The sequence below is a fragment of the Cyanistes caeruleus genome, chromosome Z (genome assembly GCF_971803275.1).
Source record: "Cyanistes caeruleus chromosome Z, bCyaCae1.hap1.1, whole genome shotgun sequence".
In the NCBI taxonomy this organism is placed as follows: Eukaryota; Metazoa; Chordata; class Aves; order Passeriformes; family Paridae; genus Cyanistes; species Cyanistes caeruleus.
This window is the reverse complement of record NC_141732.1, coordinates 70,692,003-70,717,985: the sequence shown is the minus strand read 5'-3', so window position 1 is coordinate 70,717,985 and position 25,983 is coordinate 70,692,003. Positions and strand designations below refer to the sequence as shown.

Here is a 25,983-nt window from a genome sequence, read left to right as displayed (position 1 = left end):
TCATAGAAGTTTCTCATAGGAGTGTAACTTTAACTTTTTATACAAGATACTAAGAAATTTTGTAGCTTCATACCTGTGTTATAGACGGGAACCCAGTGGTAGAATTCGTTCTGGTAGGGAACTGTATCAAATTCACTGCACTGCATCTGACGGAAGGTTGGCAAGTCTTTGTGGCAGGGGCTGATGTTACACATGCGATAGCGTTTCCTTTCTCCGGTGCAGTAGTCTCCTCCAAACTGGGGTCTAGAAAAGGAACATTGAGACTGGGACATGAGACCGTGGGTAGAAAAATAGTTACAAACTAACAACCTATTTCAGGTCCCAGTAGCACAACAAGGTGACTGAATCCTTGACAGGTTGGAGATACTGTTCACATCACTTGAGTACTCAAAAATGTCAGTATGAAGCACAGAAATCTAGACAACTCCTCTATGCCAAGAAAGTGCTTGGCATTACCTGGCTGGCTGAGCTGAGCTCACAACAAATTAACCTATCAAATGGACTTCTTTAAATCCCATACTTGCAGTGCATTTGACAGTCCTCTCTAAAAAGACAAATTACTCCTGCTGTTATTGATTTGTGAAAATGAGATGTGGAGTCTTCATGAACTCTAGATATGTAGTAGGGAATTCTGCCTTTTATGTTCTGTACCTGAAAATTCATGTGTCTGAAGCTCAAACAAAGCTGATGACTAGAACAAAACATGAAAGGTGAGTCCTCAGGATCAGATTGCTAGAAACTGTTCTTACCTGGTGTTTAAGGACATTTATTTACTCTTTGCAGTATTAATAAAGCAATATTTACACTATTTCTGCAAAGCCTAAATGTTAAATAATTTTTATTTATTTATTTATTACTGATTTTGTGTTAAAATAAGCTCTGTGGAGAGCAAGAAACACAGAGCAAGATGACTGCTATAAAAGATAAGCCAGCTGAATTTCACATAGGTATATCTAACTGGGAAGAGAGGTGTCAGTATCTGTGACATGTATTGATGTGGCTTGACCTGCTGATGACAGTCTGATATAAAAGAGTTTCCAATGTTCTAAACACCTCAAAAATCTTCAACAGAAGGTAGGGAAAGAGTGCACTCAGCTTACTCTGGATTATCACATGGCCGCTCTGCGCTTTGAACTCCTGCCCCACATGTCCTTGTGCAATGGGACCAGGACGACCAAAGGCCCCACTCGCCATGGATTGCTTCGGGAGTCTTCCCTACTGTAATGCACTCACCAGAGAAGCACCACTGAGGAGAGAAGAGAAAGCACAAAGAGCTTCAGATCATTCTCACAGGGAAATATTTCTGTGAATTACTTGTTATTTCAGATTATGAGGGTTGAACACTTAAGTGGAAATGTAAATGGAGATGTCACAGGATGACCCTCCTTCCCATTCGACAATGGCAGAGCTACTCATAGCTCCTATCTGCACTTTGGCAGGCAGCACAGCTTGCAAACAGAGTGGCTGACAGTCACCTTGTTTTCTCCACACCGAGTGCCATCCGCAGCTGCGTCCAGTTTGGAGCGGCAGGAGCCTTTCACTGAACACCAGAGCGTCTGGCAAAGGTTCTGAAAAAGAAAGAAAACTTCAGCAGTCTGAGGCAGGGCTGAACTCCCATGGCAAAGATTTTCAAAAGGTTCCCACAGTTTTGTACAGCCACTTAAAACACCTTGTAAGGGCTGTATTTCCAGAGGGATCGGGGTTTTTCACATGACAGAAACCACCAAGGGTCCAAATTCAGGTACTCATCATTACTGTGCAAAAAGGGACTATTTGAAAAATAAAAAATGGTAAATACTATCAAGTGAATTCCTTGTACTGTGTGACTTCAAATATTCTCCTATTTGGCTGCTCAGCTCCTAGATAAGCACAAGAAAAATGGCATAACAAGCTTTGGTCAATACTTTTTGCAGATAAGGTGAACAGAAAATTGAACAACTTTCATTTGAAGAGTACTAACCAATACAGTCTTCAATTTTGCATTGCTGTCTGCCTGAAAACATACAAGGAACTCAAAGAAGGCTATGGAAACCAGGCAAATACAAACAACATCATGTCTCCAACAGTACTAATGAAGGCCCCAAAACTAGATGAGGAAAAAGTGATCAGGTCTCTTAAAACATCAGCTCGGCAGATGGCAAGGAAATCATCTGAAAAAAAAAGCAGTCAGCTAGTTGGCTGAGAAAAAAGCACAGTGGGCTGGGAAGAGTGAAGGCTCTGGTTAGCGAATGTTTGCGTATTAAGCAAATCAGAAACTGGTGCCAGTTTAATGCAGTAGGCTGCCACTAAAACACAGCATTCCAGCTGCTGCTCCATGTGCAGTGGCTAAACTCCACAGAAAAGACACAAACTCCTGAGAGGCAACAAAGAAAGCAGGGCAAGAAACATTCCAGCTACTTTTTACCAAACCCACTTCACTCATTCAGAATTATTTTCTAGAAAGGGAGGACAGAGCTGGAGGACCATCTCTCCCTCTTCAGTTCCCATGCATACCAGCTTTTCTTTTGGAACCCTGCATGCTGGGAACTCCTGACTGATCAGGACTTTTCATAAAACAACACTTCCAAGGTGGAGAAAGCAGGGCTCTCAGAGGGACTGGACACTGCCAATGGCAACAGCAGAAGCAAAAGCCCAAGTCTTGACTCAGGCTGTTTGGATGCCATAGTCCAGCTCCGGAAAAGGGAACAGAGCTGGCAGCATCAGCCTGTGAAGAAGAGACAGCTCCAAGTGTCATCAGAGAAAGGAGTTGATAAAAAGAATCCCACTAGCAGCTCCCACTGGGATTCTGAGAGTAAGCCACATCCCAGATTTGGAAGCCAACACACAAACTACGCACTTCCAAAAACACAGCCCCAGTGAGCAGGCAGCAATGTTCATCCAAGTAGGAAATGCAGAGTTTGGCTGCACATTTCTGACCTGCTTCTGTTTAAAATGGCTAAGCTTTTTGTGCTAATGGGCACAAGCTTTGAGAGAGTTCCCTCTTAGTTACTTTCTCCATTGTGTGTTTACCTTTGTTTATCAACAAGAGCACCAGAAAAAAGCTGATGGCAGGAAACATCTCAAAGCAGTCCAGCACTCCAGCTGGAATACAATGTCTGGACCTCTGCATCTTGGTTCACTGCTTCTGGGCAATGTGCACTAGACAAACATCGTTCTGCAGATCTCTGTTTATAGTTCAAGGGTAGCACTCCTTATGAAGGCCTTGTGAAGCCATCATTGACAGGTTCTTAAGGGAGAGCTACCCAAGTGCTCTGGCTGATTAATTCTCTCTCTTTATGAAAGTCATCCTTTATTTTAACTCTTGTACATAGAATATATTTTGTGGTTCTAGTGTATAAAGTGTACTCTTGCGCCATACCTCAGATGTCAGAGAAACTGGCACAGAAAACAAACACAGCTTTTCATTGGCAGTTTATTTTTTTTTATTAGGTGCGCCCATAGATTTCAAAGTCAAGGATTCACAGAGGGAACTCTTTAGCTTTGCAAGGATTTTTCCATATTGATCTCCATGCCCCAGAACTGTTTTCCCTCTCTAGGAATACTGAAACAACAGCAGTATGCAAGGATGCAGTATGTACTGCATGCCTTTGGAGGTAAAATGCAGAAATTCTTGACTCTGCTATGGACTCTCTGCAAAGCAAGTGAGTTTTCTTTTCATCAGCAGTATGATATACACTTTCCACCAAACAAATGAGAATAGGGTCTGTGCCTTGAAGAAAGTTGAATCCACAAAAACTCAGTTTCACTGAAGCCAGTGAAAAGGGAGTAAGATGAGTGCTCTGATCTCCTAAAGGCTGTTCTGTAGGAAGCTATGGGTCTAACTATGACTTGGAAAACTCCTCCATCTAATACATATTTTGCTTTTCTTAACCTTATTAGAGGGAAAATATTTATATACTTCACAGGACACTTTGCTGCCTAAGTACTTCATGGAATTTGCTATTTGAACTATAATTATCCATTTTTGCTAAGTGTAATCACTGAACCCCAGGGTATCTTCAGCTAAATGCAGATTGTTCTCTCAAAAAGGATCTGTGGATCAAATTCTGTCAGACATTAAAATGTACAAAACAAAAGCAGCTTGTTAGTGAGCAAGGTTAAGTAAACAGAGGAAAGACAAAAAAAGAGTCAGACCTCTTAGACAAAATGACAAAAAGACTGATGATTCAACATTCCAGGTTGACTCTGCTGTTCACAATTCCATCTCCTGCCTGTGCAACTACCAACAAAATACAGGCCTTTCAGTAAAATGCAAAATGAGATGATACCAATTAATTTTCGGACATATGTCTAGCTGCGAAATTGGTTAATCAGGAGATGCAAATGTAAAGGCCTATTAGGTTAAAACTCAAGGAGAGACAGACTGAGCCAATACTGGGAAATTACATCCTAATTTTCTATCTGTACCAACAGACAAATTACAGTAACTAAGGAAACTGTAATAGCAGGTAATGAAAGCAATCTTTCAATACCTTCTTCAGATTCAGCAGTTGTAGTTCAACGTTGGTAATCATATTATCTATTAAGGTTGAGAAGATTAATGAGAAATAATTTATCTAAGAGAAGGGTAGATGGAGATACACACAATTATCTGAATGGAATAAACAGTCAACATCAGAGTGCCCAGTCCACAGCTGTGTTCATACCATCACTGCCAGTAGCCAAAACACATCTGTGTTTGACAGGGCCACTGGGCTGGGTGCTGCCTCCAGTATTTACTGAACACTGCTGCTCAAAAGACAGGATTGATCACTTAGCTGGGTTAGCACTGGGAAGCACTGTTTGTGAGCTGCTCTATGTATAAAAATGCGGTACAGACCCAAAGAGCTCTGAACATTCTAGGTACCAGTAAAATACCATACCAAATGTACTTTAGCTAACACAACCTGTCACTCTGCAGGGCTCCACGATCTTGTGAGGGTTGCTGTGACTACACTGCTCCCTTGCATCTCCCCACAATACTGTTTTGCTATGCTGTGAGACAGACACAGGGTACTCTATGAATTAATCCCCTTCTGCATAAATATCTAATGTTCCATGCAAAAATATTGGGTTTTCAAAATAATTATTTCCCATAGGGACTGAAATATTCTTTTGTTTGTTAGATCATAAAGAGTGGGAAAAATCAGGATGTATGGGAAGAGAACACAACCCTAATTTCTTCAGCAAACTTCCTGGAACTGAAGATTAGTTCCCAGAGTGATTTGATCAATTGAAAGCATAAGGCTGAAGAATATTTTAACATTTGACTTATGTTGCATTAATCATTTACCTAAGAATTAGGATTACAAGTTTTAAACCAAAATGACTCCACTGCTGAAGGACAAGCACCTAATCATAGATATGGTTAAGATCCAGCAAAGATCTTGTGAAATACAAGGTAAACAGTGTAACCAACTTGCTTCCAGAATATGCAGAATTATGTGTGTTAGGCACTGCACATCTAGCCTATGAGACTCTAAACATGCACTTGTAAATGAGGTGCACTGAATACATTTCCATGCTGCTCAAGAACTTGGAATTCTTACTAGGAGAATAAAGAAAAACACTCAGCACTTACATCCACATCTTCACAGAATGTAGCATTGGAACCATACTGAAGCTGGCATTGGTGGTGTACATCATAGATCACACCAGGAGCAATGACTGGAGACTTCAGAACTTCTTTTTGAGGGATATCATCCAGACAGAATCCCCAACCACGACTGAAAGACAAAAAATTCTGTATTTAAGAAAACTCTCTACCACCACAGGTTTTTTTACATTTCTATACAGACTTTAGTATCTGTTTCTTATGGATCATTTTGATTATGGCCCATGTAAATAATACTTCTAGATTCCAGCCAAATTATGCTGAAATGCTACAAACAAAGTAGCTACTCTGTCAAGCAAGAGACTGTTTCAAAATGGCAAAACACAGCTTGTCAAAGCAAAAGTATCATGAGCTCAGTATGGTTTGCAGAGTGGCTTCAAGAGGCCCCAAAGTCTCTGGTTACTGCTCCTAAAAAGAATGGAACAGACTTGAACTGTAGTCACTGAAGCCAAACACATGGCACTGTGGCCAAAGGCAAAGTCTATGAAGTTCTGTCTGTGCCCTTGATGGAAAGACTTCTTTCCTCCTGGAAACTGCAAAAAGCTGCAGATTGCACCAAAGCCAAGCCAATATGACAAGACTTGAGTTCACTTCCAGATTACAAGACTATACAGAGCTTTTCCCAAATAAGTAAGCAACAGGACAGTGGTATGTCCGCCCCGGAAATTAATTCAAGCACAGTAAAACCCCCTGCAATTATCAGAACGATAACAGAAGATGTACTTTCAACTCCAGCACAGTTGTGCTCAGTTTAGGCAAATGCTACAACCTGATCACTCACTCGAGGAACCGTGTGATGTACTCCTTGCTGCACTGTGACCAGGTGAGTGGAGTGGGATCATACTGCAGCTGTCTGGACATAATGTACGGGCGCTTTCCAGCAGGCTCACAGTCGTTCTCCTTTCCGTCATGCTGGATTCCAAAACTGGATACAAAAAACAACATCTAAAAATTACAGCTGGTTCTCTGTACCACAACACCTATCTACAGGTTCCACTCCGCTTAAAGACACTTACATTGCTTCCTCCCCTGCAGAGCTGTAGTTATATTTTTGCTAAAAGAAAATGCACACATAGAATATATGACCCCAAATCTATGAAAAATATACAACCCCACAGGATTTCAAATATGTCTGTTATGCACAGCAATATTGCCCTGCACAAAATAAAGAGCAGACTGTCAAAGACTATATTTGTGTACTTTTAAGGAAGTCCAAACACTAGTGCATAGTTGGGGCAGAAATCACAGTTAAAACCTAAAAGTTATGTTACAGCTGTTACAGCTAAGACTGCTTCCCAACTCTTAAAATCAAACTTAACACCACTTTAACTAAGATGAGGCTTTGTTACATTCTGTCTTAGATTCTCTTATAATTATGTCTCTAATGCTTTTTTATTTATAGAACTTTTGATAGACTGCACCAGAGATACGGTTTACAAAATTACTGAATGTTCAGTGAATGTGCCTCCAACCTCTATTTTTTCTTCTTATTTAATTTTATCAATCTATGCAAACAGATCTCCATAGCAGGTTCTCTCCAGCATCCCTGACTTGCTGAGAAATTTTTTTATTCAACAGCTTTCATAAGTCATAAACACAAAAGTTTGGATGGGATTCGACTGAATAAATTCACATGCCTCTTCATCACCTCAGTGTAAGAATTATCTGAAATAATAACATACGAAGTTATTGATATATGAAGATGTTGACACCTACATTGTTAACATCTAAAGATGTTAACATGCAAGTCCTAAGAGCAGTGAGAGCTTACTCAGGTCATGATTCAGTCACGAATCAGATAAAGTATGTTCAAATTAATTAAGACTGTGTTTCTCAAAAATGTAATCATATCATGACTCAAAAGTTCTGAAAGCAGAGCTAATTTCAGTCAGAATCAATTCCAGTAATGAGTCAGAAGCATAAATGATCCATAAAGGATCTCCCCTTTCTGACAGGCTCTTTCCCACAAAGAGAATTTGTTGAATCCTAAGGCTGCAAACATCTGGAGGGACAGTGTGGGGAAGAGCTGACTTTTGGTATTCACCTATGGAATAGGAGCATTTCTGTCTTCTTACTTTTTGTTTATCTGTTCTTGCAAACTTATCTATACCTGAACTTCTCAATGTGTGTACACTAACCTGGCTTGAGGTTAACAGGGTGACAACAAACCCTACAGTATACAACATTCCTTATGGAGACAGTCCTTAAGGAAAGGCCCTGCACCACTCCTGCAAGGGCAAGTACTGCAGTTCTGAGCCTCACAGCACCCAAAGGTCCCAGAGTCACCAGCCAGCCAGGCTAGACGAGGAGAAGGTCACACATGGATCAATCTATGGGGAAGAAGTCTCTTCAGATCATTAGTGTGAATGAAAACAGCTCCTTGCCAGCAGCAGGCTATGGGGACCAAAATACTTAAAGCCACAGCACCCAGATCCAATCATAGTGATTTCAGCGTTTACTTATATACTTATACTTCCTTTCTGGCAATAGAGAGGTTGAATAAAGAGTGGCCAATTAATGGGCAACAGGCTTATTGCCATCATCATCATCATCATCATCATCATCATCATCATCATCATCACCATCATTATATCCTATCAGGAAATAGAGACTCCATCCTGATTGGTACTGGGTGCACAGTGAAATTAATGTGATTCTAGATAAAGCAATGAACATGTGCCTTAGGCAAGCAACACAGACCAGTTGAAAAGTGCAGGCATTACAGTCAAACCAGAGTATCCATGAGATAACGCTCTGCCCTGAGGAGAAGAGATGTGCCAAAACAGTTTCAAAAAAGCTTTTTTTTAAGCAACTTAATAAACCATCTAACTAGCCAAAACACCTTAAAATCTAAAGTTCTGATAAATATAGTTCAAACAAAAATACCAAATTATTAAAAAAATAACAAAAAATTAACCATGTCTAAAACTAAATATCTAGGAACTTTATTTACCTTGACCTAAGGGTACTCACAATAGCAGTATTATACAGAAAATACCACTTACTAAGAATACCCTAAAAAGATTTTACTGGTTCATATAAATAAATAAATAAATACATACATACATACATACATACACTCTATTAAAAGATTAATTTATGTTTTTCTCTATGAGTTTCACTATATGAGTTAAAAATGTTTTCCAGCTAATCTGCACTACTGAAATGCCAAGACATAATGAGACAGGTTTGTTTTCTGTAAATGTTTTGTAAATCTCCAGGATTGACCTGGAGTTTATCTAAAGTAATTGCACAGAAATGTAGCACATGCTAGGAAAAATTAGCACGATTGCATGCTGCTTCTTTGTAGCTTAATTATTCCATCCTGTCATACTGAATAGTTGTATGTAAAACACAGGTCAAAGGCTTAGGAATTTATTTCTTATTTCTTTGCTTTGAATTAAGTTTTGATTTTAATAGCAGAAACATTAACTCACTTTTGGTTTTGTTTCTGTCTCACAATTTGAGTATTAACATGAAAGTAACAAATCAGACTCAGACAAGTTCCCCCTTCCCCGTACCTGTGTCCAAGTTCATGAGCAATAGTGAAAGCCAAGGGAAGGCCAGAGTCCTCATTGATGTTGCAGCTCCTGTGAGGCTGACACATGCCTGACAGGTGAGACAGGCCCAAGGTTTCACAGGGACGGTTCATGCCAGCACAAATGTCCTTTCTAGAATCACAAAAGAGATGTGCCATTTAAAGCCCTTAAAACCAACTGCAGTGTCACTGACACTGGTTAGCAAGCTTCCATCTTAAAATGTGCTAATTCACATTTTAAATAAATCATAGGGGTGAGTCTTTTACAAATGTGCAGAACGACATGCACTTGTTCTACTCTATCATTATACTGCCGTAATTTGTAGCCAGTATATATGTGGCTGTAGTGCCTAGATATATACACTTATTGTCAACTCACACAAGTCAAAGTTTTAGAAGCTCCACATCTGACAGCATTTTAAAGCATGGTTTATCAAAGTCACCATAGCTCAGCTTCATTCAAGCGAACTGAGTGCTTTATATTTGACAAGTTAAATCTCACATCACTGTCAGACTTCACATTCTTACTTTAAGACTGAGAAAAGGTTGAGAAGGTGGGGAATGGTCAAAGGTTGCACTCAATAATCTTGGAGGTCTTTTCCAACCTAATGACTCTGTGATTCTTTTTTTGCTGAGCCCCTTGAAGGGTGTTTTAGGTTGGTTTTTATTTTTGCCTGACAGACTTCATCCATGGACTGGGTTTTTTAGACCATAGACCCAATATTTTCTGCCACCTGTGTGAAGACTGAATCAATTTTTACAGACCTGCAGAAGTCCCATTTCATGCCATGACATAGATTCCCTCCATAGCCTCAGACAACCTCACTTTCAACTTTTCCATTCCTCCCTTGCTTGGACGTCAAAAATGTTTTGTGCCTCCTTAAAGAAGGAGATATTTAAAAATTGTATGTTTTAAAGCTTAAAAATGAATGGCACCATGTTTGCACAATGCTCTTCCTTTCTGAGCTGCCCCTGCACATTTCTTCAGGAGCTGTTCATCTACATGCTACCTTGTTTTGGTATATTGTCTTAAAGAAGAATAGAGCAATCACTGAGCACAAAATGAGACAGGATCAAGTGGGGAAAATAACCTGAGCTGCAGAAATTGCTCATCTTTCAGGACCCAAAAATCTCTGTTTTGTGACTAAGATGCATCTCTAACCCTTGTGCACACATAGTGTCATAAATACTTTGACCACGTTTCTGAGCTCTGTGCAGGATGAATTAAGCGATGGCATGAGCCTATAAAGGAAATATCATCACCAAAGAAATGCAGCTGAACAACAGTCAGTCACTGCTGTCATACCTGGTAAGAAGGACAGCCACATCATGGTGTGTGGGGTTGACATCACTCTTGGGATTGACACTCTTCTGCCACTTGCAGAAGCTGGCTAATGTCTTATCAGCATGGTGCACTATCTTCAAGCCTTGCTAATGGGAAATGAAGGAATATATTACTGTAAAGACCACACTGCATTGCAGTAACACTTCAGTGAAGTCAGTTGTGAAAATGGGTAATCCAAATGTAATCGATTACGCTTTTGCCTAAAGCTAGAGCCATCATTAGGAGCAATGACACCTATTTATCTAACACTGAATATTAAGTTAAAATGCTGACATTTCTGTAATTGGTCCAGCTAAAGGAAAAATTACAAAATGCAGAACTATACATACATTTTGATAAATGAGCTTCATAAGAACCAACACTAAACTGAAACTTTAAAACATTTTATATTCTCTTGAAATCAAATTTTCCGCTGAAGAGAAGGTGAAGATTACTTATTCTGGGACTTTGTGATCAAATTTGTTTTCCAATGTTATGTGAACACTGTCATATTCAGACAACAATTATGCTTCTAACAGAGTATTTATTTCACGATATTTTTCAATTCCAAAGAGAAACAATGCAGTCATAAATGTTTCTTTCTCAACTTATTATTATACGGTTTACATGTAAATTACTGAAAAACTTAAATAAAAAGTATGCAAAATAAATTCATTCAAAACTGAATTTTCTAATTTCTGGTCTTGGACACTCACTTTATCTTGCCTCAGTTTGCTTCATTTTTAACAAGCATCGAAGTATGGGATTAACTGTTACCAGACAGTTATTTCTGGGGAACTTAAAAACAAATTTTGAAAAGTATTTAACACTGTTACTTCCAACATTGCTACTCCTCCACTGAACAGGAATCCACGCTTTTTATCCAAACAGCCACAGAAGTTTAGCAAATGCAGTTAACTGGAGGTCATACTGGATCTCAGGTACTAATTGTCCTGCTTAGGTGCAAGCTCAAGCTTTTGTCCCACTTATACTTACACTGAGAGCTATTTGGGCAGACTCTATCCCAACAAATATTTCTGAAGACATAGCCTTGAGGTCTGGTGTAGTGCCTTCAATAGCACTGGAACCATCTGGCTTGTGGTTATAAATTTTAAGCCACTGAGAAAATCCCTTTAAAGTGTTTCTCTGGTCAGAGCTAGCTATATCATGCACAGCATTTAAAAAATAACCATAAAATCATGACAATCAGTGTATATTTAAGCACATAGTAACACATTTGTGAAACAGAGACATTGGAAACTACCACTATACAGCTAATTACAGCAATTAACATTTACTTTGTCCTCATTTTCCTTTGTTTCAGAAGAGATTTTAAAAGGTAAAAAAAATGTGTTTCAACTGCACATTAAGAGATTGACCTCTTCAGAGAACTGCAAATAGCACAGCGCTACAGCTAGTGAGACATGTCAGACAATATTAGAAAATTAAATCCTGAATGTTGATGTGTAGTTTCTGTTACTCATCTAGTCTTCTTTGGCATCCCATGTTCTTCTGACACAGGGGGAGATTCCATTTCCCCATTCTTAACCTGCCTGTTTTAATTACATTTTCCTATGCAATTTTATGCAGAAATACCTGAAGTCATCAGCTAAAATACTTTGCTATCTGGTGCAGCATTTAGTCTAAAACTAGACATGTTAAAAGTTAACAACAGAGTAAGTTTAAAACATGATTTTAAGCAAATAAGATTACAGCTCGATGCATTGAACCCAAAAGATTTGTAAGTGATATTTGGAGGTCAATAAAAACCTTACCTCCACCTCCTCAAAGAGGATGAGCCGGACCAGCACAATGTGAATGGCATTGCCAATGCTTGGATCATGGAACAGCCCTGTGACCTATGCCAGAACCAGGAGACATGAGATTAACTGATTCCTCTATAGCAGAACACAATTTCAAAGAGAAAATACATTTACTTCTAGCACAATGTTGATCTGAGTTTTGTTCTGATTATTTTAAATTCTTGAATCACTGAAGGTTTACTGAAATGCAATAAATATTACAGCTATCTAACACTGCCAAATGAATGATGATACAGGACTTGGCAAAAGTTACTAAGCTAAAGAGAAAAAGCCCAAACATGAAGAGAAAAGCCAAAAATGTTACATTATTTCCCTTTAAAATTTTCTGAGTTCATAAAAACACTAGCAGAAAAGAACACAACATCTACAGTCATACAACACTGATGGAGAGGTCCACTCAGGGTGCAAATAAACCAGCATATCAAATCATCCTGTTTTAAATGAACAGGATTCTGTTGCAAAAAAGCAAAATATAGTTAGTACTAAGCAAAGAGAAATTAGTTGAATGATGGCTACTCTTGTGTTTTCAGAGTAGAGGAGAGGATGATAAGAACAAAAGCAAAGATAATGACTCCATTCAAAAAAGACTCCACATAAAAAGAGCAAGAACTGAACTCTGCAAAAATGTGACCCAATTGTTACAAACATCATCACAATGCTGAATTAGACAGGAGGAAAAGGAATCAGAGCAGAAGATAATCACAACCTATCCATACATATCTATATATGTGACCTATGCCATCTATCACAGGAAATATGAAAGAACAAAATGGATTGCCTTCAGGTCAAAACTGTAATGGAGAAGACCACTAAAGGAGAAAATACCAAAATGAAGTAGATATTGTGTTTACAGAGGTCTGATTTGGGTATGGATCTTTTTCCAGGTACTCTACTGAAAATTGGAACATTTTAAGTAACCATAATATCTAAGGTCAGACTGCAGAGAAAATGTTGAGTCTTGTTTGTTCCTGAACCTGATAATGACTGGGTTTTATTCCAAGCATTTTCCCCTGTGTGGATAAAACCTCACGTGCTTGAACAACCTTTGTACCTGTTTACTCAGGCCCATTGCCTCAGCAGGAAGTCAGACTGCTCGGGGCACAGCTGGGAATGCACTGTAGAGACAGACCAGTCACCATGGATAGAATTACACTCTGATTACTTCCACATATATTGTATATTTTCATGATAACCATGCAGAACACATCCTCAATATACTCTCAAGCTCACTATCTACCATGACACACATAATATTGGTAACAGGTATTAATAACAGAAGACATATCTATGGGCAGATGCTATGGCTTTTCCCAGAACAACTTATATTTTGAAACTTGCCAAAAGTTCAATTTTTCTTTATTCCAGTGTGAACTTTGCACTCCAAGAATACTTATCTGGAAAAACAGTTGTATTGGCTTCAACTGGGACAGTTGACTTGATTCATAATAACTCATACATTGCTGTTTGGATTTGTGACCAGAACAGTAACAAGCTGTTAGTTGTTTTTTTAGTTTTTGCAAAGGTACTACGATTTCCAGAAGGCTCCTGTGTGCCTTTCTCATCCGCAAATGTGTGAAAGAATTCATATGCATAAAACCTGTAGAATTTCTCTCTGCCATAGCCAAAAATCTGAAATCACCACTGGGCAAAAGGTTGCAAGGGAGACAGAGAATTTCAGTGGAAAAAAATCTAGCACTAGAATTTATAGCTATGGGACTTCTCTCACATAAATCCAGAGAAATATTGTGCGTATATAAAATACGAGGTAAAAAATACTTAAAAATGCAGAGTTTCAATTCATATATATTAATGATACATTTTTCTCCATGAGCAATGCTGCAGACCTGTCAGAAGAACAGCAGCATAATCAAATTCAGATTTGTTTCATTCGTCTATCTAAAAAACCTAAAATATGTACATACCATATTCATTATAGTGAGGATATATGACTCCACATGGTCACTTCCATGATATTCAACCATTTTACTGTCTGCAACCACAAGCGTCTCCACCCATCGCTCCTTGCTGACAGAGCGCCGAGAAACCCTTCTGGCAGCTGCATGGTTTTGTTCCCATCTCTCCCTCCAATGCTGCTGCTGTTTGAAAAAGCTCTGGGTATCTGGAAGAGTAAAAAACAATGCTGTCTTGAACACATTTTCAAGCTTGAACTGTATGGCTGTAACACTTACAAGGATGATACTGGTTGCCACCCACCTGACCCACTGCAGGGGTAACTCCAAAGTGATACCAGATTGCTAAGGGCCCTGTCCAGTGAAGTTCTGAATTTCCTGAGATGGATTAAACATGCATCAAAAAGTCACCCCACTCAAACACAAGGGATTACATTGTGAGACAGAGCCAAGCTTAAAAAAATTGAATTGGGGATGCCCTTTTCAAGGAGTTTCTCTCCTGTGGTTTGGCTCTAACCTCCCTAATGACACCAGATGATAGTTTAAGGGATATGCTTTCTTCACGGGCAGCTCATTTTCTCATCAGGACGGCACATTAAGTCCAGTGCTTTGGCACATCCAAGAATGCCTTGTTCTGTGCATGGAGAATATCCCTGACAAATGGGGACACTTGACCAGCAGGTGTCATCTAAATACCAGCAGGGCAGCCATCCTGCCTGATGACAGGACAGACATTGCTTCTACTGTAATTTTGGGATCTGTTGCTTTTCAGAAAGAAGTCTTTGCTCTGCAGGGCTGCTAGCAACCTTGTACTGTGTTCAGTGGGGCTAATGCATCTCCACTCTCTAGCTTTGAATGCCAGCTTTACATGTTACCAGAAAAATACCAGAGACTTAAATAATGCAGGGCCTGAAAAGCAGATGAGATGCCAGTTTGACAGCAACTGATGGCATTTTTCCAAACCATAACCTGAGAAATGCTTCTAGAGTGGTGGGATTTCTCGAGTCCTACCAAGGATCAGGAGCACTTGTTTCTGTTACATGTATTGCAGTAGTCCCTTGTCTTCTCACTCATGAAAGAGGATGTCCTAATTCCAGATGGGACACATCTGTAGGCCAGAAAGACACTCCAAGTGCTTGCAGCCTTTCCAGCATCACCTCCATGGCTGTGTGGGAGGGGACAGGTATCCAGCACTACCTCCACATCCTGCAGTACCCAGGGCTGAGGAGCAGTTACCCAGACACTCTGCCCTTGAAGAATGGACAATCTGGCAGCTGGGTCCCAAGCCTTGTGTTCACGCCAGCTACACCTTTGGCATGAATGAGCTGTTTGCCCTTTAGACCCAAGGGCAGACAGAATAATCATGGCATCTTGTGTACCTAACAAAATGTGACACCACCACTGGATGTGTGTACCTCTAAGTAAGTATCTTGGTTTACAAATTCAGGTTTTCAGAAGTGCGTTCTCTGACGTCAGCCTGAAAGATGCCTCAATCCTGGTAACACATAATGTGTACAATTGAAATATGCCACATTAATAAACAGAATAGGACCGGCCACATTTAGAACTGAGCCACCACGCACAAGTGTGCTATACACAACAGCAATGAGCTATCACTGCTATAACCTGTACCCTAACCCCGCTAACCCACACAGCAGCACCACTCCAGCTGTCTCCCTCAATCTTTGTTCAGTTCCAGCAACCATCTGCTCAATGAGGGGCTATTTATGAGCTGGTATTCATTAACCTCCCTTGCACATTTCCACGGTTTTCAGCATTCTTATTTCTATGAAGCACAGTTCTCATTATCTAAATTTTTAAGGGTTTTGTGCTGAGAAAAACCTTTCCCACAGCTATCTGAACAAAAAACTCCATTCAGACTGCTGGTTAAGTGCTTTGTTTATGGCCAAATAAAACCTCAGGCCAGCTGTCAGGTTTTCTGTTTACAGCTAGCAAAAAGTATTGCTAGTTGTCTGGGCAGCTGATAGCACTGGAGGTAAAAATGTTTAAAGTCATAGAGACTGCAGTGGTGAACAACCCCCAGGGAAAAGTCTGGAGCTCTGGTTAAGCATGAGGCTCTGTAATGCATGAAAATCTGAGAAAAGGTGAAAATGAAGGCCATATAGCCAAAGGATGCTGCAGAAAAACTCTCATCAGTGATGGACAACTTCCTGTACAGGGTACATCACCTGGACAGGTGACATCCAAGGACTGGATCCCCACTGTGTGAAGTCTCCTGGCAGCTTCTTTAGTTAGACAAAACAGAGATGGATAACCTCTTGGAGCCACATAATACAGGCTAAATACAGGCTAAAATACAGGCAGCCACAAAGTACAGTTCTGCTTTTATGTCTCTCCAAATTTCAACTTTCTCTTTTAACCATCTAACTGTGAAGTTAAATAACCTTATCTTGCTTTTACCTTCAGTGAGTAAAATGCTACTAGTGATTTCAGATTTACTGATAAACACAAGCACCCTGTTGTCCAGGCATGATTTGACTTGACTTGATTGGGAGCCTACCAGTTCAGGACTATCCAAGAAGTGAGGAATGGCTTGAGACTAGGAACACAGGCTGAGCAAAGCCTCTCTTCCATCATAACTGCTGGGCACAGCTCATTCCACAAGGAACTGAAGAGAGAAAGGGGTAGTCCTACTCTGAGGGCTTCCATGCATTTCTGAAGAAGAGGGATAACACAGACAGGAATAATGCTGGAGTCCTTAGGAACAGAAAAGGAATGTAGTGCTGAGGGAGTAGCCAGGACAGTCTAAGACTAAACGAACACAAGGTTGGTAAGAGATTCACGTAACAAACTGCATAAAATGCAAGCAGCAATACTCAGAAGTTTCTAGCTGTTGTGGGAGATAATTTTGCAGATGTGAAGCTTTCATTAGAAAAACTGATTCAGCCCAACAAGTAACATACCATGTCCCAACATAGATATGTGATATCCAGACATTTGACTGCACAACAAGAAGAAAGGGTGTAGATGACAACATTTCATCAACTTCTAGATAGAAATGGCTGATAAACTTCAGCAAAATGGCTGAGTTTTAAGATCAAGTTCCAAATTGTTTTTAGTGAAAATAAAAATATCCCTTGAAACTACCCAGAAATCCTACTTGACTAACAACATAAAAGACCCTTAATTTTCAGCTACTAGGAAAGATTTTAAGTTATCTCTAAGATTCAACCATATAAGAAAAAAAGCAATCTTCCACAAATTTCTTCAGGACAGTTTAAAGCCGTATGGTTTCTGTATATTAAAGAAAAGTTCTACCTTCTAACAAATCTATTTAATTTTTCATCAGATGACAACATTCTTTACCAGTCCTTTTTAAGAAAGAGTTTTCTATCTTTAACTATCAATGATCTAACCTCTAAAAAAACCCCACATAAGTTCTTCTTCACTTTGAACAACTCATCCATTCAAAATGAGCTTGATTGTTAAGCAGTTAATTTCTGCTTGCCTTCCACCACTCCAAACCCCCTTAAAGAGCAAACATGACTCACCTCACTTAAAGGCATTATCTGAGATTTCCACAGAAAAGGTTTTTCCTGCTTTTGTTTCCTGCTGGTGTTGCTCAAAGGAGAATGCAGCGTACAGTACAACATTGTGTGCAAGGGGATCTCAGGGTGCTAACTACACATAGCCAGCTTTCAATATCTTTGGAGGTACACAGGGCTTTGCAGAAGCAAGGTGAAAATGTCTGGAAGTTCCCAGAAGAGGAGAATGACTGAGTTGTAGAGGAGAACTCTACAACTGAAGACTGTCACACAAAATATAGTAGCATTGATTTGTGTCCTCACTTTCTACTCTCAGCTCCCTTCTCTCTGCGCAAGAGCTGTCATTTTTGCCACTCTGTAATGTTCACAGTCAAAATACTACAGCCCCAGACAGGAGGTGTGAATATGCTAGACGAATAAATTCCACACTGTTCATGTAACTTGCTACATTATGACTCTTCCAAAAACCTTCACTTTGTTCTAATGCATGCTGTTAGTTTAAGTATTAACAAAATTGTACTGTTTAGGGGTGAGTTTTTCAAGAGGTCAACAACTTGTGTTGAAACACAACCACTGTACAAGCAATATTCTCTTTCACTCATAAGTGAACAACTTTCATAGCTGATCTATTGCAATAATTTACTAATTTTTTACAAATCAAATGCACTAAGAAATCTTCTTCCCCTGTTCTAACTACCCCCCCTGAAATAAACATGGTAGCTTTGTACACACAGGATCTACTTATAAACAGATAAAACAAAGTCTGGATGATGACAATGTGAGAGTAAGGACTCACATGCTAAAATGGGAAAACTCTTGTAAAAAAACAAAGCAATTCTTTGAATTTAAAACTGGACAGATAACCAAAACAGCTCTTTTTATAAGCATTTCTAAAACAGGCCAAGCTAAGTCACACAAATGTTTTCTGAGTGTGAAGAAGTGTTCACACAGGAAACTATTACAACTACTTAATCACATACAAGCCCACGCTGACAACCCCCAAGTCCCAGCAAAAACAAGCACAGAGAAAGATTACAACTCAGCAAGGTTTGTTTAACTTTGACATTCCTGCTGTCAAAAATGTGGCGTATCAAACAGTGAAGTCACACCACTCTGAAGTAGAATGAAGCTAAAATCGGACCTGTCTTGACTGATGAACTTAATCAGATACTGCTGCTGAGTGCCTGCTGATCATTACCAATCAGGCTGTAACGATGGAATGATAGATGTGCTGGGCATCAGGAGGTACACAGAGTGGGAGACATATGCCTGAAGTTTCCTGTGTTTTGCCTCAATGACTGTCCTTCTGACTGAATGTTCTTATTTTTTTACCCAGGAATTAAAGCCAAGTCAGTAAGGGACAATTAAAAATTATAGCTGTGTCAGATGTTTTCCTAGGACTACATTACTCCATGTAATTTGAACTTTCAATGCTCATTCACTTGGCAACTTTAGTGACTTGTGCCTTTTATTTTGGTGAAAACATTAATGTAATTAATTAGAAGAATAAGGTGACATTTCTATGAATTAATCTAGCTCTTGATAAAATGGTATCTGAATACAATTTAACTTGCAGCACAACTATATTATAATTTAAAGAAAAACAAGTATCATATAAAACAGAATACACTCACTGTGAAACAAATTTGCAGATTACAAATTGAATTATGCAGATTACAATGAATTATGTCTAAGTAATAATGTCTCTTACTAAATAATTTAAGAACTGGTAACCTAAAAATAATAGAGAAATGCAGTTTTGGGGTACCATTATGATGAAAATGAGAATTAAAACATATGCACTTTATTAATAATATTTCTTTTTTTATGTTGCTCTTTAAACTCATTCACACAAAAATTATGCTAAAAACCTTAGAGTGATATCTTGTTGTCTACATTGTCAGTGTTGACCTGATTTTTGGTTTGGTTTTCCAAATAGTATCCAGAAGCTCTCAAATCAGGCACCAAGAATTTATGTTCCATACTTTTGTTCAAAAAATTGATGTTCCATAAATGTAATTCTCATAATAATGAAAAAAAATCCAAACTGGTTACATACTGGCAATCAGAGGTCAGCAACCAGCTGCAGTCAAGACCAAGAACAAGGCTAAAAGGCTACAATGTCTTACACATTACAAGAAAGACACTGGGGTGCTGGAGAGTGTCCAGAGAAGGGCAGTGGGGCAGGAGAAGGCTCTGGAGCACAGGTGTGATGAGGGGCAGCTGAGGGAGCTGGTGGTGTTTATCCTGGAGCAAAGGAGGCTCAGGGGGGACCTGATCACTCTTCACAACTCCCCGACAGGAGGGTGCAGGAGGTGGTCTCCTCTCCACGGGAACTAGGGACAGGATGAGAGGAAATGGCCCCAAGTTGAGCCAGCAGAAGTTCAGGTTGGGTATTAGGGACAAGTTCTCCAAAAGGCATGCCAAGCACTGGAAGACACTGCCCAGGGCAGCAGTGGAATCAGAATTCCCAGAGGTATTTAAAAGATGTGTCACTGTCATGGTTTTAAACCAATAACCAAGAAAATTACTTATATTCTTGCTGTGAGATATGGATTAGAACAAGAGCAAAACAGGCATACAACTTAAAAGGGAAAAAAAAAGAAAGTTTATTGACAAACTACAACAACAAGAACACCAGAATAAACCTCCAGAAAAACCTTTCCATCCCCTATCTACCCACTATTCCCTTGTTCACATGACAACAGAGACAAAAACTCTGGAACTCTGATGGTTAAAACAGTCCCAATTCTTGCTAGTCTTTTCACCAGTCTTTATAGAGAAACAGAAGTTTCTTCCTGTTAATTTATGGAGTTTCTCACAAGAAAACTATTTTTGTTATAGTTTTCTATTCCCTTAATGTTAGCTGCTCAGAGCTGCTATTATTAGAGTTCACTCCTCCCATTTTCACATCACTCTGAAGTATGTATGGGCCATGAGTCTAGAGATAGCATTTTTAAGGATAAGTTATTCAAAGGAAAAAAAAAAAAAAAAAAAAAAGTCTTCTTCATCTGTTTCTGTGAGCTTCACCAGAAAACAGTTTTCTCATTGCCTCTCATGGCTTTTAATCTCCCAGCACTTCACTATACTATAATTACTCTTTACTCAAATTTACACTTTGAACACTATTCCTCTCTAGATCCTGTATCATGAATTAAAGGAGTTCTTTTCAGGACTTCATTGTCCATCTCCATAGTTTTAACAGGGAGATATTTCAGCTTAATTAAAGCATCTTCTTAATTCTCTACCTTTCCTGAAGCTTCTTTTCTTTCCTGTCACTGGTAGTTTATAAAGTCTCTTTTCATGTTGATTGATCTCTCTCTCTCTCTCTGGATAAAAAGATTAATCCGCAAGTCTCATCTAGGTATTGAAAGAGTTAACATCTTGCCCAGGCTTTTGTAGATGGTTCGGAGATCTCTGCCGAACAGGAGCTGGAGCCGTCTGTGATGGAAGGTTCCTCATGGCTGCTCTGGAGCGTGTAGTCGCTGCTCCAACCCACTGCAAGTCCAGGGCCTCTCTCTTTCTTCACTGGGCAGTTTCTAGTGAATTAGTTACAGCAAAACCTGCAGCCAAGCCAGAGATCGGCTCGGCCCGGCCTGGGGAAAACCTTCCCCAGGCCCCCCCATCTCCCGGCCGGGAGACGGGGCAGGCCCGGCCCCATCCCCGCCCGGCCGCATGGCCTGGGCAGGGACGGGAGGCCTGGAGCTCCGGACCCTCCACAGCCAGGAAACAAAGAGAACCCAGAGAGCTCTGCTTTTACATTTTAAGGTAGGGTTCACAAGTTGATCCCACTTTCCAATGGCCTAAACTGCTGTCAATTCCCAGCAATGACCGATAATTGGTCAGGAGAAAAGACTCCAAGCACTTCCCAGCAACTCCAACTCCCTTAAAGGTAAAGTAACTCCATGACAGTCACTTAGGGACATGGTTTACTGGTGGACTTGGCAGTGTTGGGGTAACAGCTGGACTCAGTGATCTCAGAGGTCTCTTCCAACCTAAACAATCCTGTGACTGTTCCCTTAACTTGAATGCTGCAGGTAAGTCTGTGCTGGGCACTACAGAACTCAGCAGTGAAAGTAAGTGCTGAAATGTTCAAAGGGTACATGTTTTATGGGCTTCATGGACAGAAAGAGAGTTACAAACCAACAGGATTCAGAAATTGGCAGCACAGGTCTCTGGAGTGCCCATTAGCTCTTTAAAGTCATTTAAGTGATTTTCACAAAGGCACTCATTGCAGGCTGCCCTAATGCCAAGCTCCAAGAGCTGGCCAGACTGTAGGAATGATGGACAGAGCACCAATGCAAGGAAAGGTGCCAGAAAAAAAACCCTAATTATGCTGGAAGAAGCAAAGGACAGGAAAGGACTACTAGGAATTGTAATTCTGAGGATTTGAGCACTGTGAATGCTTCATATGGAAGGTTTGCCCTTTGCAGGTGGTTCAGACAAGAGAGAATGTGGTTTTCAGAAGATTGCAACCAGACTCTAAAGGGACTAGAGGCAGCTCAAAAGGGGCTTCCTGGCTTTATTAAGTTTGTGCTTGCAGTAGCAGGCTGGGTGCTGTGCCACAGGGACTGGGGAGAGTCATTCCTCTTGCACAAAAGCAACTTGGGCATCTTACAGTATTCAGGCTCACATAGAGAAGTTCATAATTGAATCTAAACCCAGTAAATATTAGCAGTCATCCCCTCATGAAAGAATACCTGAGAATAATCACATTTGATTCATGGATTCTAAGTAAACTTGGGCATTTCTTTGTGAAAATATTTTACTTCAGAAATCAGCAGTTCCACTTTTATCAGACACCAAGGTCTATATGATACTGATATCTATCAAATTCTAATATGAAGAAACATTTTGTTCTGTTTCCAACAGAACCAGAAGCTGAAGAACAGCAAAGAAGGCAGGTATGACAGCATAATTCTCTCCTCTGGACAGTAATGTGCTTTCTTCCACACTTCCTTGGTCCATCCTCAGCCAGGTTTCCTGTGATTTGACCAGGGATAAACTGTTGCAGAAATGAAGGGGACTTGGGTATCCCCATGGAAAAAATACAAGAGATTTCTGCTCCCTCTTGGTTTCTTGTTTAGCTCACAGAATCATAGAACAGCCCTCTGAAAACACCTCAATATGTCACTGCACCTCCCTGGAGAGGACAGACTGCTGCTCCACACATCCAAGGGGACCATATTGGCTTTTTTAGCCTTGCAACAACCAAGGAAGGTCTTCCTCCACAGAGACACTTTGCTGCCTGTAATATCCTTATCATGCCAAAACCAGCATGTTTTAAGGGTTTAAGGAGTACAGGTGCCAGTCTCAAATACTGTCAAGTCCACAGATGGAACTTGCCATAAGACAAATCACCACAGTGAGAACTTGAGCTAAGCACAGAAGGGAGGAATGTGCAACAGGAAGGCGCTGTTCCAGGCCTGGCAGCAGGATCTGGTTAGCACATCCTGGTTAACACATACGGACAAAAATTTCTCCTGTGGCAAATGGTGGAAAAGGAAGCACCTGCTCATCCATGTATCACCCCAAGTTATGGGAACACCATCTGTGACCATCTCGTGGCTCCTTGGAACTCGAGCTGTATGGAAGTGGTTCTCCAGGACACCATGTGAATAAGGAGCAATGGGATGGTCCATAGGTTGACGCATAGGTGTTGACTGTCTTCTGCTTGATCTCAACCTCCTACATCCTTCCCCTTCTACTTCTATTTCTCTACCTCACATTCATTGTTAAATAAAATCTGTACTGTTAACTTCAGCATATGGTCTTGTCTACGCCTTAATTTGGGCAGAGGCATCTCTCACAAATCGGATCTTAACATATGCCCAGCAGTGTTTTGCCTGCTTGTGCTCCCCCATGCAGAATCACAAATTTAAGTGATTTAAGGGCCTCCACCAGGTCCCCAAGACCCAACCTGTGCACCACAGGAACTCCTCAATGGCTCACCATTTCCCTTCAAGTTAATAAAGAAGAATCAGCCACTTGCATCTCTCTGTGCTTGCAAATGATCGGTACAGAGCCAGCTGGGACCAGCTGCTCCTGCCTCCTCTCCAGGAGGGATAGGAAGGAAGTCAGAGGCAAACACACACAGGCAGCACAGCACAGCTGGGAGATGCTACCACTCCTGTGGTTACCCAGGCTGCTGAGTGGTCCCAGAAGAAGGTGCAGCCTCCCTCCACACTGAGACTCTGCTCCAGCCCACAGCTTCACCCTCACAAAAGCTGAATCTCAGCAGTTTGGTTAGAAACTGTGTGTGAAAGACACAGCTAATGAACTAAAGCTATTTTACATCATCCCACTACTGAGCTGCTCCTTGTCCTGATCTTACAGCATTTTTCTGCACCTCCTTCCCTAACTGCACCTCTTGCCTTCCCAAAACATCAAACAACTCCCCTCATTGAATACTCGGCAAGGTTCCAGCTCAGCTGTGACCCCCAGGAGCCCAGACATCTGAGCCCCTCACACCATTTTCAGGCCAACTCTCTCTCTCAGATGTCAGCACTCTCTGCCCTGACACCTCCACTGTGCTCAGACTCATTCTGGGTCAAAGACAGCTCAGAAAGTGCTGTTCGGCTCATCCCCCAGGAAACTCCAAACAGCTCTAAGAGAGCAGACAGCTGTGCCTGTCAGACTTGCTGTGACAGTGTGAACGCTCATGGCAGAGGCACAGCCCAGCCATTCCTCCCAGCAGTCAGGATCTGGCCACTCTGAGTGAGAGACAGAAAATTTAATGTATGCTAAAGAGTGCTGTGTGCTACTTGGCAGCCATGCCAAAGAATACTGGAGTATTTCACTGATTAGCACAAATATGATCTCATTGTGTGGGAATAGTGGCAAACATGAATGTCCACAGTGTTTCACAATGAGAACAAATGCCAGCTCAGCACTTACCTTACATATTAAAAGTTACATGGTGACCCAGAATATATATTGTAGAGAATACCAGAGACAACTTTTAAATAAAATTCGTCAGGCAAAGTTATTAAAGATGATCTCTTTATGCTCACCATATAAACTGCCCGATTTTGCAGCTATTCTGTATGTTTACCATGTCAGGTTTCTGCTACACATTCTGGCACTGGATTGGTATTTTCTGGGTATTTTATCATTCAGTTATTCAAATATGCTCACATTTATAAGAAATAATAGTTTCTAGTTCAGCCTTCAAAAAGTACTGCTTTGACTGTGCTGATATTTCAAACACTCTCTTTCCAGATATCAACAGACACGCTACTGAATATGCATATGCAAAGGAATTAGGAAGCCTAGTTGAAACTATCCCTACTGTTATCTCCTTATGTTTTTGTAACTGCCACCACAAAAACATTGGGTAGATTTCAAGAAGACAGATTTATCTACTCTAACCCCCTCAGATGTGAAAGTAATTCAAGAATTCAGATTAAAACACATGGATTTAAGAGAGTTCTCTAGTTACAACATGGTAGTCCAGTTATGAAGCCCTAAATAGATACAGATCATTTCAAGTCTAAGCATAAAGCAGATAAAATTGATTTGTTCTTTAAAAAATGGTTCCAGATGGAAGTTTGTCTTTGGACCTGCAGAATTGACTGGTTAAGAAATAATCTGACCTCAGTTCCTAAATTTTTAAATAAAAATGTGTGAGGATGCATTTTCTTATATAAATTGACAAAGCATCCATTAAAATATATATGGGGTTATTTCACTGAGCACTGGCAATGAGAATTTCCTGGGCTTACAATCAATAGTTTAAAAATTGTCAGTCAGCTGCCTTGAAATTCTGACTTATAACACAAAAGGGCAGCAGAATGTTAAAAAAAATCATCTAGATTAAACTTTCCCCTTTTTTCAATGTCTTATCCAAAGTCAATTAAGATAGAAAACAGAACCCTGCTTTTTCCAGAACTTACCAGAAGGTATTCTCTATGTCAGCTGCAGAAGCACGAATGGTACATCAAAGAAAATATACCATACAATTCATCAGCAAAACACATAGAGGGACAAGAAGGTGGAAGAAATGTATTCTAAAGCCAAATATAAAGCATTTACACTACTCCCCATAACTTTTAAACAAAACTTTTTCAATCATCCAAGTAGCTGAACCGAAGGTCCATTAGGGTCCCTGTACAAATTTCCAGATTTTATTTTAGTGCTGCATTTCAACATTTTATTTAGCTTATGGGTATAAACATGTTCCTTTTCACATTTGTTTTCTCAAAAATATTTTTTCACAGTTAATGGGTAGCATGCACTAAAAGGACTTAAGAGTGATTTTAAAAGCTAGAAAGCAAGACAGTAATCAAT

The 25,983-nt window shown here is 40.1% G+C and overlaps 1 protein-coding gene and 1 long non-coding RNA gene across 2 annotated transcripts in view; one reads left to right on the top strand and one right to left on the bottom strand.

Moving 5' to 3' along the window:
• Positions 1-25,983, bottom strand: part of ADAMTS12 (ADAM metallopeptidase with thrombospondin type 1 motif 12) — a 159,497-nt gene that overhangs the window by 58,510 nt on the left and 75,004 nt on the right. Inside the window, exons 4-12 of the mRNA XM_086867666.1 lie at positions 14,201-14,397; positions 12,231-12,314; positions 10,438-10,562; positions 9,115-9,264; positions 6,375-6,518; positions 5,561-5,705; positions 1,476-1,568; positions 1,101-1,246; positions 74-243 (exon numbers count right to left, since the gene is read on the bottom strand). Of these exons, the coding sequence (XP_086723792.1) occupies positions 74-243; positions 1,101-1,246; positions 1,476-1,568; positions 5,561-5,705; positions 6,375-6,518; positions 9,115-9,264; positions 10,438-10,562; positions 12,231-12,314; positions 14,201-14,397 (1,254 nt within the window). The remainder of the gene's footprint in view (positions 1-73; positions 244-1,100; positions 1,247-1,475; positions 1,569-5,560; positions 5,706-6,374; positions 6,519-9,114; positions 9,265-10,437; positions 10,563-12,230; positions 12,315-14,200; positions 14,398-25,983) is intronic.
• LOC147648561 (uncharacterized) lies at positions 21,271-23,457 on the top strand. The gene is made up of 2 exons (XR_015280309.1): positions 21,271-21,462; positions 22,567-23,457. It is a non-coding gene; the product is annotated as an uncharacterized LOC147648561 (long non-coding RNA).